At 43.3% G+C, this 17,280-nt stretch overlaps 1 protein-coding gene across 1 annotated transcript in view; it reads left to right on the top strand.

Moving 5' to 3' along the window:
* LOC136991351 (obscurin-like) overlaps positions 1 to 17,280 on the top strand; it is a 146,012-nt gene that overhangs the window by 76,901 nt on the left and 51,831 nt on the right. Inside the window, 10 exon segments of the mRNA XM_067292218.1 lie at positions 32 to 298; positions 1,083 to 1,349; positions 2,061 to 2,333; positions 5,007 to 5,273; positions 7,306 to 7,578; positions 9,626 to 9,898; positions 10,795 to 11,082; positions 12,619 to 12,891; positions 14,936 to 16,291; positions 16,904 to 17,182. Of these exon segments, the coding sequence (XP_067148319.1) occupies positions 32 to 298; positions 1,083 to 1,349; positions 2,061 to 2,333; positions 5,007 to 5,273; positions 7,306 to 7,578; positions 9,626 to 9,898; positions 10,795 to 11,082; positions 12,619 to 12,891; positions 14,936 to 16,291; positions 16,904 to 17,182 (3,816 nt within the window).

The following is a 17,280-nucleotide window of genomic DNA, read 5'->3' as shown; positions in this document are numbered from 1 at the left end:
TTACACTTTCTTTTCCTCTTTGCACTTCAAGCGGTGCCTGTGCTTTTCAAACACTGGCTGAAAAATGAAGAAGTGGAGGAAGGCCGCACGGCCATGCTGCACTGTGAGCTGACAAAACCTAATGCTCCTGTGGAGTGGAGGAAAGGAGATAAGGTGTTGCAAGCAAGTGACAAGTATGAGATCAGGCAAGAGGGGACATGTGTTGAGCTCTTTATCTATGGTGCTGAGGCTCAGGATGCTGGCGAATACACGTGTGACTCAGGGGATCAGCAGACCTCTGCATCGTTGCAAGTCAAAGGTAAGAAGATGACCCTTGCTTGGGGGCAGAGAAGTTTTGTCTGTGGCTGTCCTCCACAAAGGTGAAATGGAAGCCTTATTACTGCATTATCGTTAATGCTCTGTGCCTGGGAATTACAACAGGACAGGGTTTGATCCACAATCCGTTCTTCAAAGAATCTAGTGTCTTTTAAACCCAGTTCAATTTCTGCAGTTGCGATTTTGATCTCACTGTGAGAGTTGGGAACAAAACTGCAGCTGCTGCTCATGGAGGGTATGTACAAGAGCATTTAGGAAACTTGCCTGCCACCTGATAATAAGAGAGACTGGAGTATTTCTCTATGCTTAGAATGGGCTTTTATATAGTTTTATTAGGTTTATACTAAGAGTACGGTGTCTTTTAACTCAGGCGACAAGATCTTGCTTTTAGACCCTGTGCTGAGCTGTCACAGCCGGTGTTCTGCTCAGAATGAGTGGTTTCAGCAATTAAATGTCCAAACACTGTGATTTGTGCTGTTGTCCCTCTAACTGGTTACACTGAAAATTGTGGGTGTGCGCACATGAAGCCCTTTAGATGGCCTGTGACCCACAGCGATCCTAGATGAAGCAGCAATGGTGTCCCATCACGGTGTCAGCGGCTGATCTCCATGAGCGTTTGGCCGCGGCAGAACTCAAAAGCCCTGCCGCAGACGTGGCGTTCCCAGCGGGCAAGCTGTGGTTCAGAAAGTTGGGACCTGCCAAGCCGGAGGAGTTGCAAGCGTGTCGCTTAGCCCTGAGTCACTGCTGTGTCTGCTTCTCCATTGCAGTGCTACCGGTGCTGTTTAAGGAGGAGCTGAAAAACGTGGAATCCGAAGAAGGGGGAACGGCTGTCCTGCACTGCGAGATCTCCAAGCCGGACGCGCCTGTTGAGTGGAGAAAAGGAGGGACGGTCATTCAGCCCAGTGACAAATATGAGATGAAACTGAAAGGCAGCATCGCTGAGCTAATCATTCACGGCGTGGAGCCTGACGACTGCGGGGATTACACTTGTAGCACCGGATACGAGATCACCACAGGTTCTGTGTATGTACAAGGTAAGATGAAATGGGATGAAAATGCTCCGACTTCTCTGCCAGAATTTCTCACTCCGGTATCTTTGACAGTAACAGACCAAACTTGTCTCAGGTGGAAACAGCTGAAACTCCATTCTTTTCTCTCCTGATTTCAGGGAAGATGTAAATATTTACATCCATGCTGAGGTTGGACCAGCGTTTATAGGTGAATGCGGTTCAAAGCACTGACCATACTGTGTACAATAGCAGATGGTGCTGTTGAAATACTATTTGTTTGGAGTAACTGTTATGAAAAATACTGAATTTCTTGTTATGCTTGATTATGGCTTCAATTGTTGTTGATATTTCTGTTAATCTTTTAAAGCAGTTTAAATAAATACCCCATTTAAATCTTAAGCTAGCTTTCTGCCTGCGACTGCATACAATGTCAGTGCAGATGGCTGCGACACACAGGACAGTCAGGTATGAACTAGTCATGAAATATAGTGTTCTTTCAATGAAACAGTGTTTGCAGACAAACAAACATACTTCATTTGCAAGCAGGTGAAGGATGGAAGGTGTTTTTTAAACCCTTGAAAGAAATGTAAGGTCTTTTTTTCCCCAGAACAAGCATTACAAATTTAATTTTCCTGGACAACTTGCACTGTCACTTAGGTTATTTCTGCTGGAAGGAACGTGTGTATGTTTATGCTTTTGTTTTCCTTTGGCGCCTTCTCTTGCTCTGTTATACAGAAGAAGCAGCAGTCATAGTTTCTGATTTAAAGAACACAGACGTCTTTGTGGGTGAGACAGCCACGTTCACCTGCGAGCTCTCACGCCCGGGCGTGAAGAATGTACAGTGGTGGCTTGATGGATCTCCCCTTCACAACAACTTTGTGACAGAAATCTCTGAGCAGGACGGGACAGTCCACACTCTAACCCTAAAGGATGTGGCGTGCCATGACTCAGGCACTGTCACCTTCAGAGCGGGGTCCCTTATATCTTCAGCTAAATTATTAGTCAAAGGTATTTCATTGTGAGAAGACACAAATGGCCACCTCCACAATTGCTCAGTGTGCTAGTGCTTCTGCCTTCCTGGCTACCCTTACTAAATGTCTCCAAAATTCCTCTTTGACACAGCAGTCCTGCAGCCTTCCACCCGTACTCATGTCTTGTAGGTACAACCACATCTGCTTTTTGGATGATGCAGGTGAGGAAAGGTTGCAGGGTCAGGGCTGTTGCTTTCACCTGACATCTCGGTAGAGCTGGACCTATTCAGGAGAAGAGGCTGTGCTTTGGTCACTGTGCAGCTACCTGATTCTCCCACCAAGCTGTTTTTATAATACCACAAAACACATGGCCAGAAGTTCACATAATTCGCTATTGTGCTGTACCATAGCTTGGATACTGTCACTATATACTAAGCTCAACATATTCCCAAGTCAAGATCTTGGGCTCATGCACTGGTGGCTCCAGAGCTCCTCTGGAAGCCGCTGGTATGACCGCGGAGTAGCACGGTGGCAAAGTGGGCCCCAGCAGTTGATTGCTAATGGTTGAATACTAACAGTTAGCGCTGTGCTGGCAAAGCTTTGTTGTCTGTTGAATGAATATTTTCCTCATTTGGTAAGGGTAGCCACAAACTGCAAATAACACTGAGCTCCAGACTTTATGGTAAAGCAAGCTACTTCACATCCAGTCCTTTTATAGCCATCTGGAAAAGCTGTTATTTTTCAGACCAAAATAGCACTTATTCCTCACTTGGGAAAGGGATTTGTATATTAGGTTTAGTATGTAAGGAGGCGTAAAGGATGAAATGTTCTCTTTGTTCAGGTCTTCCTCTGTGTTATAATTATTCACCGTAGCATGGATTGTCCACAATGTGGAATTGTAGTCAGGAATTGTTATCTGCTTCTCTGTCAGTCTGATGTGTCCCTTGTTGGACCTTCAGAAAATTTTGCTCTCTGAGGAGAAGAAATGCCAGATCATTTATATCTAATATCAGAATGGTGCAGCAGTGAGACAGTGTGTAAATATGAGAAATCACATGTCCATTTGCCATCAAATTTGACTTCAGTATTTCCAGAGACAGAATCTGGTTCTGAGCGCTGTAGGCAAAGAGCTCCAGTGGATGTAGAAAATAAATTAAAGATAAATGCGCTGTTAGATATTCAGCCAAATAAAGGGCTCCTGAGAAGTTTTAATTTCATAGAATCACAGAATTGTAGAGGTCTAACACCCAAAGCTCATGCTAGTACAAACATGTATGTGGATATATTGTGCTTCTGCTGAAGTAAAGATTTTTTTTTTTTTTAATGTGAACCGAGTCACAGTTTTATATGACTCTAACTGGATTAGGATGAGGAAGGCCTTTAAAAAACACCCCAGTTATGGTGCTCTGCTCAATAACACTTGATTTAATAGGAAAGTAAAGCACTAGTGAAATTCTAACTGTGCTTGTATTAACAGTCAATTTCCTGCATGGCTGGGCAGCGGGGGGAATGGAGAAGGTTGGAAGAGCTGCCCTCTCCTTCTGACCCCCTTGAGCAGGGGTGAGGATTACAGGCCCCAGTGTACCCCAAGGCCCAGGGTGCTTCCTGTCATGCTGAGGGGGAGAACAGGGCCACCAAGCTCTTAGCTCAGCGGTGGGGCAGTGAGAAAAGGACAGTCTCCTTCTTTTGGAACCAGTGGTGACACTGACTGTGAGGAGCATATTTCTCCATCTTATGGGGATGGTGGTGTAGTCCCCCAATTGCACAGAGATCTTCTTGCTTCTTCAGTCCTTCCTGGAGTCCTTCAGTCTCCAGGATCTGCCATCGATGCCTCCTCTCCATACACACACACGCACACACACAGGGTGGCAGAGGGAGCCTTAGAGAGCAGGATCAAGCCTTGCAACGAAATGCCGAGAGACGTTTCCCAAGCTATCTTTGCTTCCCAAGGTCTGCCAGTAACATTGGAAATCCCTCAGCCCAATGCACAGAGCTTCAGGAGGAGCATTCCAGACAGATGTCTGATCTACAGATCAGCTGGTGAAAAGGAAAAGCTTCTTATTTTTCCCAAACCTATGCCTCTGGCAGAGGGCTAATTAAAAGAGCAAGTACCTCCTCCCTGTGCAGTGCCCTTCCTTGTTAGAGCTGTCCAGGAGCTTTGCTCCGCATGCTGCTGTGAGTGGGCTCTCCGCTGGAGCTTGCCTTTTCAAGCCCCTTCCCCCAGTCCCACTGAACAATGCTGATGTCTTTCTTTTGCCCAAATCAGTCAGGGCAGCCCATCATCCACTGCGCTCCTCCATCTCAGACTTGCGCTCTTGAAATGTTCTGGGAAGCAGAAGTGTTTCACATCCAGCACTGCTTAGGCTAGAGAGTCTCACCAGGGCCGAGAGGAAAACGAATGATGGCAGGAGTGCCAGCAGATGTTCTGCACAGAAGTTCGTGGTCAGGACTGTTAAAGTGCAGGCCTTAACTGCTGCTGGTCCATTTTCCGGTGTGCTAGTTACATTCTAATGCACCAGTTTTGCTTTATCCTGCTTGCTGCTGACCCAAGCAAAGACTAAACCGCTAATCCCTGGTGTGCCCGGTCGGCTTCTTGCTTGCACTCTCCCTCGGCCTGCTTCCTCCAACTCTGTACTTGTCAAAAATCTCCAGGTTGCTATTTCCTTGAGGATCCGCTAATGCATGTCCCTCCTGACGTGTTGGTTGACAGATCCAACCATTGAAGTGGTCAGTCCCATGCAGGATATAACTGTTGATGAAGATGGCACAGCAGAGTTCATATGCCAATATTCTAGGCCAGTGCACGCCGTATGGAAGAAAAATGATCAGGAAATACATGCAGATGGGCAGCGAGTCCTTATCGTGCAGGACTGGAATGTAAGCATGCTAAAAATTAAACCTACGGTACCAGAAGACACTGGCATCTATTCTTGTGAAGCTGAAGGCACTAAAGTGGTGGCTGCACTTGATGTTCAAGGTGAGGTCTTCCAGACAAAGAGGAAGACTATCATGGGTCCCAAATATAAAAGGTGGAAAAAATCATGGAAGCGTCTCACAATAAGCGACACGTCAGAACCCGTTCTTTGGTGTTCGCTCCAGTATTGATAGCAGTGCTAAAAATGGATGGGAGTTAATGGGAACTGAATGGGAAACTGCGACACTTCACAGAAGCTTAGTTCTAATTAATGCTCGCTTATTATATCGATTATGTATCATACCTCCTCTCCGATGAACCGCATTTGGCTCCATCCTCAGTGCAATGGGATGTCTGCTGAGTTACTGTGATATCGCAGATATAATGTTGGTCCAAAGGAATAGTGAGAATACTTTTTGCTGTTACAGAGTGGTTTTTACATGCACTGCACTTTAAAACCAGTCACTAATGGAGAGAGGGGAATTTAATGTTATTTTCAGTTATTGTCAACTGCAGCTAATCTAGTTCGGTATTTTACTTATTTCAAACACTGATCACTCAGGAAATACCTTCCTACTTGTAAACAGCATTTGTGAGGGCCCCAGAAACAGCAAGTAAAAAAATAACAATAGTTATATATTTTATACGGGTGTCTAATAATTTACTTCTGATGTCTGCATAAGGAATTTTTGTTTTCAGTCACCAGGTGAACTAATATGATCAGCAGTCATAGTGGTTCTGGTCTGATTTCTGAATTATCATGGTTTGTTAGGCAAAATTGTTCTTTCTGCCTAATTAATTGTGAGTGTAGGAGCAGAGTATTATTTATTATAGTATTTTGTACTTTGATAAGCGCCTTCCATTTTAGGAATTAAAAACAGCTAGCAGATATTAATGAGTATAATCCAAAAGAGGAGATAGGATCCACTTTTTATGCATAGGGAAACTAGGACTCAGAAAGTACTCGAAGAAACAGCTTGGATTGATCCTAACATACTTTATACATTCTGCAAGGGGTTGAAAAACCTTTATTGTTCTCCCTAAGTATTATAAAATATGGAAATCTTTTTAGTAACTCATACATTTTTTTTATTTTTTATTTTTATTTTTTGCTAGGGAATAGTTCAGCATTAATTTTCTATGTTTCAAACAGTTCCAGACAGTGGTTGTAGAGATCCTGAGCAGGACTATCTCCGAGTGTTGGTTTATATTATCGATCATGACCATTTTATGGTGTTTGTGTCAGTTATATTTATATGCACATAATCTGTGCATGTGCTTGGTGTGGCACAAATTTTATCCAGGTGCAGCAGTCCACATTTAGTTGTGCCCCAGGCTGATTGCTTATGTACAAATGCCAACCAATGCATGCAATTGCAGTGACTGTGCATGTTTCTGGCCACACGATTCGCCTCACACGTGCAGGAGAAAATAAACCTAATATATTGTCATAAGGCTTTTGTAATAATTCAGAAAATACAGTTTACATAGATGTTGATTTTTCATGTGTTTCCTAGAAGCGGACTGGCGAAATGGTTTGTTAACTTAGTTGGCAGTCCCTATAGCTTTGCCAGCTGTAATATTCTCTTGATGCGTTTATTTTGCATGAAAGGTAGGAAGAATTTATCATAAGCTGTCAGTTGATTCAAATTTCCCCAGTTACGATGTTAATTGTGCCTGCCTGGGAGACCTGAGGGAAATGTTTCCTGTTTGGGGACGGAAGGAATCTGATTATGTCCCCGTACTATCACTTCCTATTGAATATTGGCTTGATTCATATAAACACCAACGTTTTTTTTCTTGATTCATAAAGACAGAAGTCAGGTTTCTGGAGGAAGCCTAGATGAAACGCTAGAGCTTCTAGAGGTTTTTCATTATTTTTAAGCTACCTCACAACTGAAAACGGTTTTGAATATAGCACTGTGTTAGAGCGTGGTTGAAATTAGCAGCTAAAGCCGCAAGCATACTTTATCACATCCATATCCTTTCCATCAGCTTTCCAGCAATGGGAATCAGCAGTGCTCCAAGGCTTGTCAATATTCAGCTATGCATAGCCACACAATTAATATTGTTGATGGTTCTCCTTCTCCACTAGCCAAGAACAGCATCGTCCAGGGCCTGGAGAATGTGGAAGCAGTGGAAGGAGGTGAAGCCCTCTTTGAATGCTACCTTTCCAAACCCGAGTGCTACAATTACAACTGGCTGATCGATGATGAGCCTGCCAAAACTACAGAAAACACGGAGATGGTTTACTTTGAAAATGGGCGCAGGCATCTTCTCTTGCTGAAGAACCTAACTCCCCAGGACAGCTGCCGGGTGACTTTTATGTGCAGTGACGCAGTGACCTCCGCCTTCCTGACTGTGAAAGGTAACGGAAGCGGTCTTATGGGGAATCCTAAATTTTTGATTTGTAAGGGCAAATGACCCGGAGAAATGCGATGAGTGGCAGAGAGGAAAAGCTGCATAAGCTGCTTGCTTCATACCCAACTTCTAATTCTCAACCAATGAATGAATGGTGGCTTATATTTTCCTTTTTTCTTATTGTTCTTTTTGTCATGACCCGGATATAAAGAGCATCATTTAGCAATGAGTTAGAAGCATATGACTGTCTTACAATAGTGGTGGAGTTGACTTTTCTAGGAACTTACGTTGACTAAGAGAAGCAGCACTCTGCGTTTTTCTCGGCTCTTGACTAGAGACGAATCCTTCTCGGATGTGCTGATAGCTTCTTGTGTCTGCCTCTCATTTGCATTCCCATCTTTCTGACTTGCCATATGTGCAAGCATTACATATCCTATTTAATATGGCCTAATCACAAAATTGGAAAAAAACACACTCCTGTTTCCACTTCCTTTCCATTGTACTGCTTTCTGGGATGTTTTCTAATTGTTCCCACCTTATGCTCAGAAGAGTCTCTTGACAAGGATTTTCATTCTCAAGGAATATTTCCATTTTTTGGCATAAAAGATAACTTCCCATACTTTTGATATCAGTTGCAGAATACTGGAGGTTTGGCTTGGGCTTTCTGCTTAGTCCCATTTTATTAAATCTATCATTTCATTAAACCCATCTGCTTGTACTGATAATTCTGAGATCAAATGGAGGCTTGCTATGAACAAATGTAAATCTTGTCAAACCTTCGCAGTTGCATCTGATTGCATCAGGAGTAGATTTAGCTCCGTTATTTCTTGATGTTTTTGTTATGGTCTATTCTCCAGTCCCGGTGACTGGGGCGCACACCCATATATACACTTCGGCACTAGTTATCCAACAAGAGCACACTGCACAGGCAGCATGAATATTCTCTGCCTCTGTGGTGCTGCAGTCTCTGTCAAATCCACTTACCTCATTTACTTCCTTAAAAAGCGTTGCCAAATTAGGTACAAAACCAATAGCAATTTGTCTTAGACCTCTCCTGTTTAACTTAGTTCCAAAAAGAAGCTGGTTTGTGATACAGACATTCTGGTGACCCTTGGGAGTTCATGCAAATGATAGACACATTCTGGTAACTCTTGGGATTTCATGCAAAAAAGTGATAGCTAGAGAATCTGGGTTTAAAAAGGAAACCAATTGAAATGCCTTTCATGACTCAGAAATGTGCAAAGCGGCAGGCTGAGGACCTAGTGTTCTAGGGTCTCGGGAGAGTTTGGACTCTGGTTTGACTAGCACTTGAGCTCTGAGGACCAAATCCATCTTTGAGTTAGTATTTTATTCCATTTGATTTTATAACTATGGTTACTTCATGGTGCTATTTTTACTTTGTGTTATTTTTGTATTTTTGGAGAAAGGGGGAGGTAGCTCTTCCTTTATGACCCTTTATGGGGGTCAGTTGTTTCAGTGCTTCTGGGTTATGCATTTACCATTTACATCAAGGAATGAGAACCAGGATTCACCTTAGGTAATTGCAGGCAATTCTGTGAACTGCATAAATCTACTTGTCCTCGATTCCTCTTGTACTCTGTAAGGAAGAGAGGCATCTTCGGAGTGTTTGCAAATGCTTATCTCACTGAGATACTGAATCTAAAGGGCAAAGGCTGCCCTGTTCCCAGCATTTTTGTGGCAGCGTTCACAAATTGTTCAGTAAAGAAAACACAGGAAAGCAGCGGTTTCCAGTCAGAGATATGTGTGACTCTCAGTAATGAAAGCTCTGTAAGTTCATTTAAGTTTCTCCAATGTATTTTTCTGCTACTTGGAAAAGGAAGACATTTCTGGATTGGTTTTCACTCCTGAAAGTATCGGAAAGTTGCAGTCCCCAAGGATACCATCTGTTGTAGTGACATATGTAGCCTCTCTATTAATGGTCTCCTTGGTCTCGGAGGCCTGGCTGCCCAGAGATTCAACACAAATACTCATAATACCTCTTACCGGCATTTATGTCAGTACCCGAGGGCTTGATTACCTGTTTTTATCTGCAGGGTGGCGCTTACGGATCTTGCAGCCTCTCAGAGATGTGGAAGTCTCTCCAGGGGACAAAGCTACGTTTAGCTGCGTCCTGAGTGAAGCGGTGCCGATTAATGAAGTTACCTGGTATTCCAATGACACAGAAATCCAAACAAATGAGGACTGGGAGGTACAAGCAGATGGAAATAAATACGAACTTATTCTGAAAAAAGCCCAACCACATCATTCTGGAGAGGTGACCTTTGCTTCCAGAGAAGCAATTGCATCCGCCAAGTTGGCTGTGATCGGTAAGTTCATACATTGTTTCTGTCTTTCTAGCCCAACGGCACTTGAAATCTCAGACTTTGGTATTGAGGTACTGCATCAAATTTTCTAAGCTTTGCACTGATTTGTTTCTCATGTCCCAAGCTAGCATTCTTAGGCTGAGAAGATGCTGCTCCTGGGCAACTCTGTTCTTCGAACAGAAAAAGTTCACCTCATCACATGAAAATTAGATCAGGCTAGAGATGATCACCAGGTTTCCTTAGCTGCAGTCTTTCATAAAATGTAACATAGAATCTCATGAAAATCAGATTACTGAGAGTTCAGCACCACCCTCTGCAAACATGTGGGTGCTGGAGGGAGCTGAACTAGAGTTCATGTGTATGGAAAATTATCAGGGGCAGCAGAGAACCCTTTGAGGTGTGCTAATCTACTCAAGTAGAGATTTGACTGTAAATAGAGACAGGAAGCTGTGCACCCAAGGTTTGCATGTGGAAAGAAATGTTTGGGGTCTCCAAAATTAAAAAATAAAAATAAGGAAGGACAGCTGTTGACCTTATTTCCCCATAATTTGTTGGATTGTTATAGTATATGATGGCAGGTCATTTACTCAGTAAATGCCATACACACATCTTGTTTTCAGCTGGGTGGGAAAAAGTAGCGGGAAAATGTCATAATAACGTGTGACATAAGTATCTGAGATGGCTCTTGGAAAATGACTATTTGTCATTAGTAGCATAGATAGATCGGTCCAGCGCAGGTGTGTCGTGGTCACAGGCAGGTAGCCACTCAGCTTCATACTGAGACGGGTGCCGAATGCGTTGCACTTCCTTCTTGTGGCTTGCAGAAGCCTCTCAGGTTGTTGTAGCGTAAAGCACTATTGCTCATGTTATACATCCCTGGAACTTTGTTGTGCCCTCAGCCCACCCTGACCCCCCCGAAGAACCAGAAGTTTTAAGTAAGAACAGTCACTCTGTAACTCTGTCTTGGTACAAGCCACTGAGCGACGGTGGTTGTGACATCCTAGGCTACAACGTTGAAAGGAAAATCCCAGGTGTTGGCTGGCAGTCATGCAGCGAGGGCATGATTCCAAACACGGAGTTTGTGGTGGACCATCTCACCCCGGGCGAAGCCTACAGATTCCGCGTCTCGGCTGTAAACAAAGTCGGGGCCAGTGAGCCGGTGCACTTCCCTCAAATGGTGCAGCTAGGTGAGAAGGAGAGGTGCCCCCAGGAGGACTGAGAGCTGCTGTAGACCTGTGTTTCGCATGGCATGCCTGCTTCACCCGCTCCAGGGATCTCCTGGAAGAGTCCACTCTGCAACGTGTTTCAGTGCTTTGCTGCCAGCACAGAATAGGAGAACTAGCTTGGAAAAATTGTTCTGGGCTGCTGCAAAGCAAAACTTGCTGCGTTGTTAGGGCTCCACGTTTATTTTCCCCAGACTGCATCAAGCTATCGTGTGGCCTGCACTGCATCCGTGTTTTGTCTGGTGACCATGAGTTTCTTTTCTGGTGGAGGTCAGATGGAATGAGGCAGAAGGGGCATGCTGGAATGCGTCTGGTGCAGCTGAGGCCCTGGGTGCCTACACAGTGGGTGGGCGGTGTTGTCTTCTTCACCCATCTTTCTCTCTCGTTCTACTATTTGCATATCTTTATATAATAACCCCCATGAAGGAGAGTGCTGGAGGAGACAGTTCCTTTGGTGGCTGTTGGTGAGACTTTGGAAGCCACAGTGAGATGGAGAGCCGCTCTTCCAATGTTTCTTTTCTTTTCTTGCGATGCCATCTGTGATATCAGAGTCCCCAGCAAGTACCTCAAAGGGAAGAGACTATATTAATAAAAAAATAAATAAATAAAATCCCTTTTGCTTGGGGCTCAGGCACACGGTGATGTTTTTGCAACATAACAGCTTCCAGGGTGTCAGCTGCAACCTGATAACTCTGCATACGCTCACTTTGTCTACAACAACTCCAAGGCGTTTTGGGCAATGATCCCCTCACCCCGGTGAAACGTGCAGAGGGGCAGGTGACGTTCGGGACTGTGCTCCTTCTTGGGCGCTCAGCTGTGTGCTTTAGGTCCCCATCAATGGCAGCTGAACATCTGCACGTTTCATGGATTTGTCTTGGCTTCATTTGGAATATCACTGTCATACAAACAGCACATCATTGGCAGGGCTCCTTCCAAAGTAAAGAAGATAGAAAAAAATTTTAGAGAAAATCTTTACACTTTTTGAGAATTTTTAATTCTTCAGGAACGAGAGCAAATACTGTTTTCTTTTACTTTCAAGATTGGGATGAAGTCAGCTTTTAATAATCTCTTTTATTCTTTTTATTTTTTTTCTTTATTGTGTCACTTCTTCAAAACTTCCTCATTCTAAACATTACGATCTTCTAGGATATCTAGGGCTGCTTGAATGTTCATTGTGCTGGATAAATGAAGATCACCAAATACAGAAGTAGGAAAAGTGAAACAACTTCTGCATGTATATATTTATCTGAAGTTGGTTTAACCTCTGGGAGAGCTTGTGCAATTAATTTGGTATTATCTTTGGAAGTTGTGAACTTTGGATGCTGCCAGTCACGTTCTTTGATTGTCTGCAACAGTCAAAGAATCTATAAGTTAACGATGGGATGTTTGGTTATTCTACAGAGTAATCTGGAGCATCTTAAAGCCAGTTTATGATATATTGTGTTAATTCTTGTCCCTTCTTTTCTTTTTTTTTCTTTTTTTTTTTTTTTGTGATTATAGAGCCTCCACTTACAGTCACTCATCCTTTGGTGGGAGGATCAGTATCAGAAGGGGAGGTGGCTCGCTTGGAGTGCAAGTTATCAAGTGAAATCCAAGAGACAGCGACATGGCTCAAAGGAGAAGAACAAATACAAGCTGGAGGGAGATACGAAATCCTCTCTGATGGAAAAAAGCAGATACTCATTATTCATGAATTTAAACGTGAAGATCAGGACACGTACACCTGCATGGTTTCTCCAGAAGTCAAATCTGTTACCAGCCTGTGTCTTGGAGGTACAGAGTGCATTCCTGTGACCTTAAATCAGTTCTGCTCAGGGACATCTCAGCAGTTTGGTCTTGAATTCATTTTCCTTTGCAAGTTGTCTCTCAAATCCACAAAGAATTGTTATCCCTGTTTGGTGTTGCCCAGTATGTTTCTGAATCTGTAATAGCTTTGAGCTGTTCAGATAAGATTTTCCTGATATTTTCCACCTTAACAAATACCCATTGTCACCAAAGTCCTCAACACTTCGTAGCTTAGAATAAAAACAAAACTTTGACAGAAGAGAGAAAATTACGTTAAGTTGGAATAATACAGTCTTTTTATAATGCACTGGGCTGAACTCTGACCAAAACTAATCACTACGATTGTTTTGTATAGCTCTTTGTTTCCGTAAGCTTAATAATGATCACTAGATCATTATTACTATAAGCTCACTGGGAGGCAATTTTTTTCCCCCCCTGATGTTTAGGCAACTCACTGTGTCCCAGAGAGTGAGTCAGACTTAGACATTTGAGCATAGGTATCTCCAGGCAGATGTTTCCATGTGAGATGGATGTCTCAGCTCCCATTACAACCAGTGGAGAACTGTTCAAGACAGTCAGTGGAGCCCTGTCTAAATTTAAAATAGGGTGAGCTGAATTGCTTTCCGTGCTCCACTGATTGTCCTAACTAGATACTCAGCAATTGCAACAGGAGCATAGGTGCGAGCTCGTGGGAGACACTTGCAGTTATACATCTTTTTCTACACGCTAGATCTTCTTTCTCCTTTGGCTACAAAAGGAACCAAGAAAATTGGCTTATACTAAATGTCTGGTTTTTAGTTGGCTACAGTTAGGTTAAGTGAATCACACTAATCTCACTACGAAGAGAAAGACCTGACAGTACTGGATAGATTGTGAATGCAGCTGTTTGTTCATTCTTTACAAAATGAGTTTAATTGGTTAAAATGCATGGGCAGATTAAGATACCTGAGGAAGAAACAGTGATGGGTAGATTTCTTAAAAAACAAAAGCAAAAATCTATGTATTTCTGTCGTGCCCTCACTTGAGATCAAGAACTTATTGAGGTCTCCCATTGAAAGACTATCAGTGTTAATCTAGTTGTGTGTGTTATTTTCCATATCCAAGTGTGAATCATACTCTTTTGGGCTGGATGATTATTATTTTTAGCAAAAGCTTTGGCACTTTGCTTCTATTGTTCTCCATGAGAGTGTTTATGTATTTCACAAATAAAAGACAGCTGCAACAGAAAGGACAAAGCCACTGTTTTTTTACGCAGAGGCTTTAGAGATCAAAAACTTTACTATGTGGTAATTCAGACAATACACAATCAACATCGCATTTCCCTGGAGGCATTAGTAAAACTGAGAACTCATCAGGAGATTAAAAAATAGTGTTTGTTTATGTCTTTGAAATTGAAATATTTTTCTGCAGCCCTGGGCAGATGTGTAGAGTAGAATGAGGGAAAAGACATGGAACTCCATTCACTTCTCTGCCTCGCCTTATAGCTTGTGCACTTCCGTGGGTTTTCCAAGGCCAAATTGCAAGCTCTTGTTTTCAAAACATGAGTCTAGCCAAATGCTGGATAGCTTACAGTTTTGGACTATGACTGCATATAAGAAATGGAATTAGACATGAACATAAAGAGTGACAGAATTTGGTTTACTGGGTTCAAATGCATGAGGAAGAAAAAAAATGTTGCTGTTTGGCCATATTTTATGTACATGCATAGAATCCTAAGATAGTTGAGGTTGGAAGAAGGGTCATCTCTGGATAGCCTAGTCCAACCCACCTGCTCAAAGCAGAGTCAGCTAGAGCAGGTTGCTCAGGACCTTGTACAGTAGGGTTTTGAATGTCTCCAAAGGTGGAGACTCCACAACCTCTCCGAGCAACCTGTTCCAGTATATTAAATTTATATTTTGTTCCCAACTTAATGTTTAATTAAGTGCCACTGATATTCTTCTGTCGAGACTTTAGTATGATATTTCCATGTGCTTTCTCAGGGCTTAATCATAGACTTTGTCTTTTAACATCTCACCAATCTAATTCTCCTCAGTTCCTACTGTAGCATTGCTAAAAGAGATCGCCAGGGAAGCACCCAGCGCAAGCCAACCGGAAGAGCTGGTGGATGGACATGTCCAGCCCAGCTTGCCCCCTGAGGCTGCTCAGGAGGGAGACCTTCACCTGCTGTGGGAAGCTCTGGCCAAGAAACGCTGGATGAGCTGGGAGCCCACCTTGGATCCCATCAGCGAGGTGCCTGAAGAGGATGAGAAACTTCAGGAACTGAAGAAGGAAGAAGCAGAGATGTCTCACTATTACTCAGAGGAATACTCCACATGTGACGAGCTGGCTAGGACTGGAGAAGCCGATTTCTCTTTCACAAGTTCAGATGATGAGTCTAGAGCTGGGACTCCTTCACTAGTCAACTACCTCAAGAAAGCTGGGAAGACAAGTGTCAGCGTTACTAGCAAGGTTCAATCGGGCTCCACAGGCAAGTTATGGAAGCAGTGGGAGAAATCCAGTGTGGAGACTGCTGTGGCGGTCCCAGCTGCTAAGCCAGCTGAACCAGAAATAACGGATTTAGATGATCCTTCCATGAACAAGGCAGCTGTAAAGATCCAGGCTGCTTTCAAAGGCTACAAAGTCAGGAAGGAGATGAAGCAACAGGAGTGCCCAGTGTTTGCTGAGACCTTCAAAGATTTCTCTGGTGAGCCTGGAAGCACTCTCCACCTTGAGTGTGTGGCCCACAGCAAAAGTGACATGAAAGTCTGTTGGCTGAAAGACGGGGAAGAGCTTTCAGATGGTCGCTACTATCACATAGACAATTACAGTGATGGGACCTGCTCTTTGATTATCACTGGCCTGGATATGAAAGATGCGGGTAAATACACGTGCGAGGCATCTAATAAATTTGGCAAAGTTTCACACAGTGCTAAGGTGACGATCGGCAGTCAGGAACCTCAACTTATTCGTAAAGAGAAGCAAGTTAAACATACCACTGACAGTGAGACTGAGAGCTCGTCTGGCAGTGAGCTGGATGATGCTTTCCGTAAAGCAGGAAGGAGGCTTCACAGACTCTTCAAGGCCAAGATCTCAACGGAGATATCTGACGTGGAGGAAGAGCTCTTTGTCAGTGCAGATGAAGGGGACGTAGAGGTGGTGGACCATCAGACGTATCGTGAGGACGACCAGTACATCTACATCAAGTTTGAAATCTTGTCTGAGGCAAAAACTGCAGCCACTCGATTCAGAGAGATGTTTGGTGCCCTGGGAATCCCTGTGGAAATTGACATTTTGGAACAAGGCCCTAAAAAAATGGAATTGCGTATTGGGAAAGCAACACCACCCGCCGTCGGGAAGTTTGTACCACCAGTAGCAAGACCTCCCCCACCTTTACTGACTTCTGATACAGGTGAGTAAAGCAAGCTCGTTCTTTCTTTGAAAAAGGTATCTGGAGCAGGTCAGGATGTTATTTTTTTACTTGTGAATAACTTAAACCTTTGTTTTTCATTTCATGCAGATATTTTCTGGAAATCTTTGCACTTTTGAAAAAATAGATGAAATTTTTCTTTCTTTTTCATTTTTGGGGAGAGGAGGGAAGTCAGTGCTGGAGCAGGGGGTTGCAAAATTCTCACTTTTCTGTAAAGATGCTTTTGTAGTAGCAATTTCCACTATTATAATAATATAGCTATAAATGCTTTTATTGCTATACTTAAGTTAATTAAACAGTTTTCAGAACAGCCCTTAAAGAGGGACAAAAGACATTTTGTCAAGGGGAAGAACTGAGGTGATATATAGTTTGCAGCTGTGAGATTTCAATACTTTTGGCAGTCCAGGGGAATTTTTTCTTAGTGTTTGTCAGGGAGTTTCTACTTGACCTTTATTGTCATGGAGAAAAGATATCACTCTGTTATTTAAAAACCTGCGAAGCAGAAGTCTTCTGGCACTGGGCAGAAGCGCTCCTAAAATACATCTAACGCAACCCAGTTTTTCCTTTCTTCTCCCCTAACTACCCTGGATTTAGCGCCCATGTTCATGACTGAGCTTCAAAACCAAGAGGTCCAAGACGGATATCCAGTCAGCTTTGACTGTATTGTCATTGGCAAACCTCTCCCCACGGTTCGCTGGTTCAAGGATGGGAAAGCAATTGAAGAAAATGACCATTACATGATCAGCGAGGACCAGGAAGGGTGCCATCAGCTGATCATCACGGCTGTGGTCCCTGCTGACATGGGTGTTTACCGTTGTCTTGCTGAAAACAACATGGGTGTTGCTTCAACCAAAGCTGAGCTTCGAGTGGACTGTAAGTCTCAAAATAACTGTAGGAAAGCCAGAGGGAAGGGGTCATGCTTAGAGGGGGATAAATATTTTTTAAGAAAAATGCTATTTACATTTTTTTTA

The sequence above is a fragment of the Apteryx mantelli genome, chromosome 2, assembly GCF_036417845.1.
Source record: "Apteryx mantelli isolate bAptMan1 chromosome 2, bAptMan1.hap1, whole genome shotgun sequence".
NCBI classification, from domain to species: domain Eukaryota; kingdom Metazoa; phylum Chordata; class Aves; order Apterygiformes; family Apterygidae; genus Apteryx; species Apteryx mantelli.
This window is presented reverse-complemented; position numbering and strand designations above follow the sequence as displayed.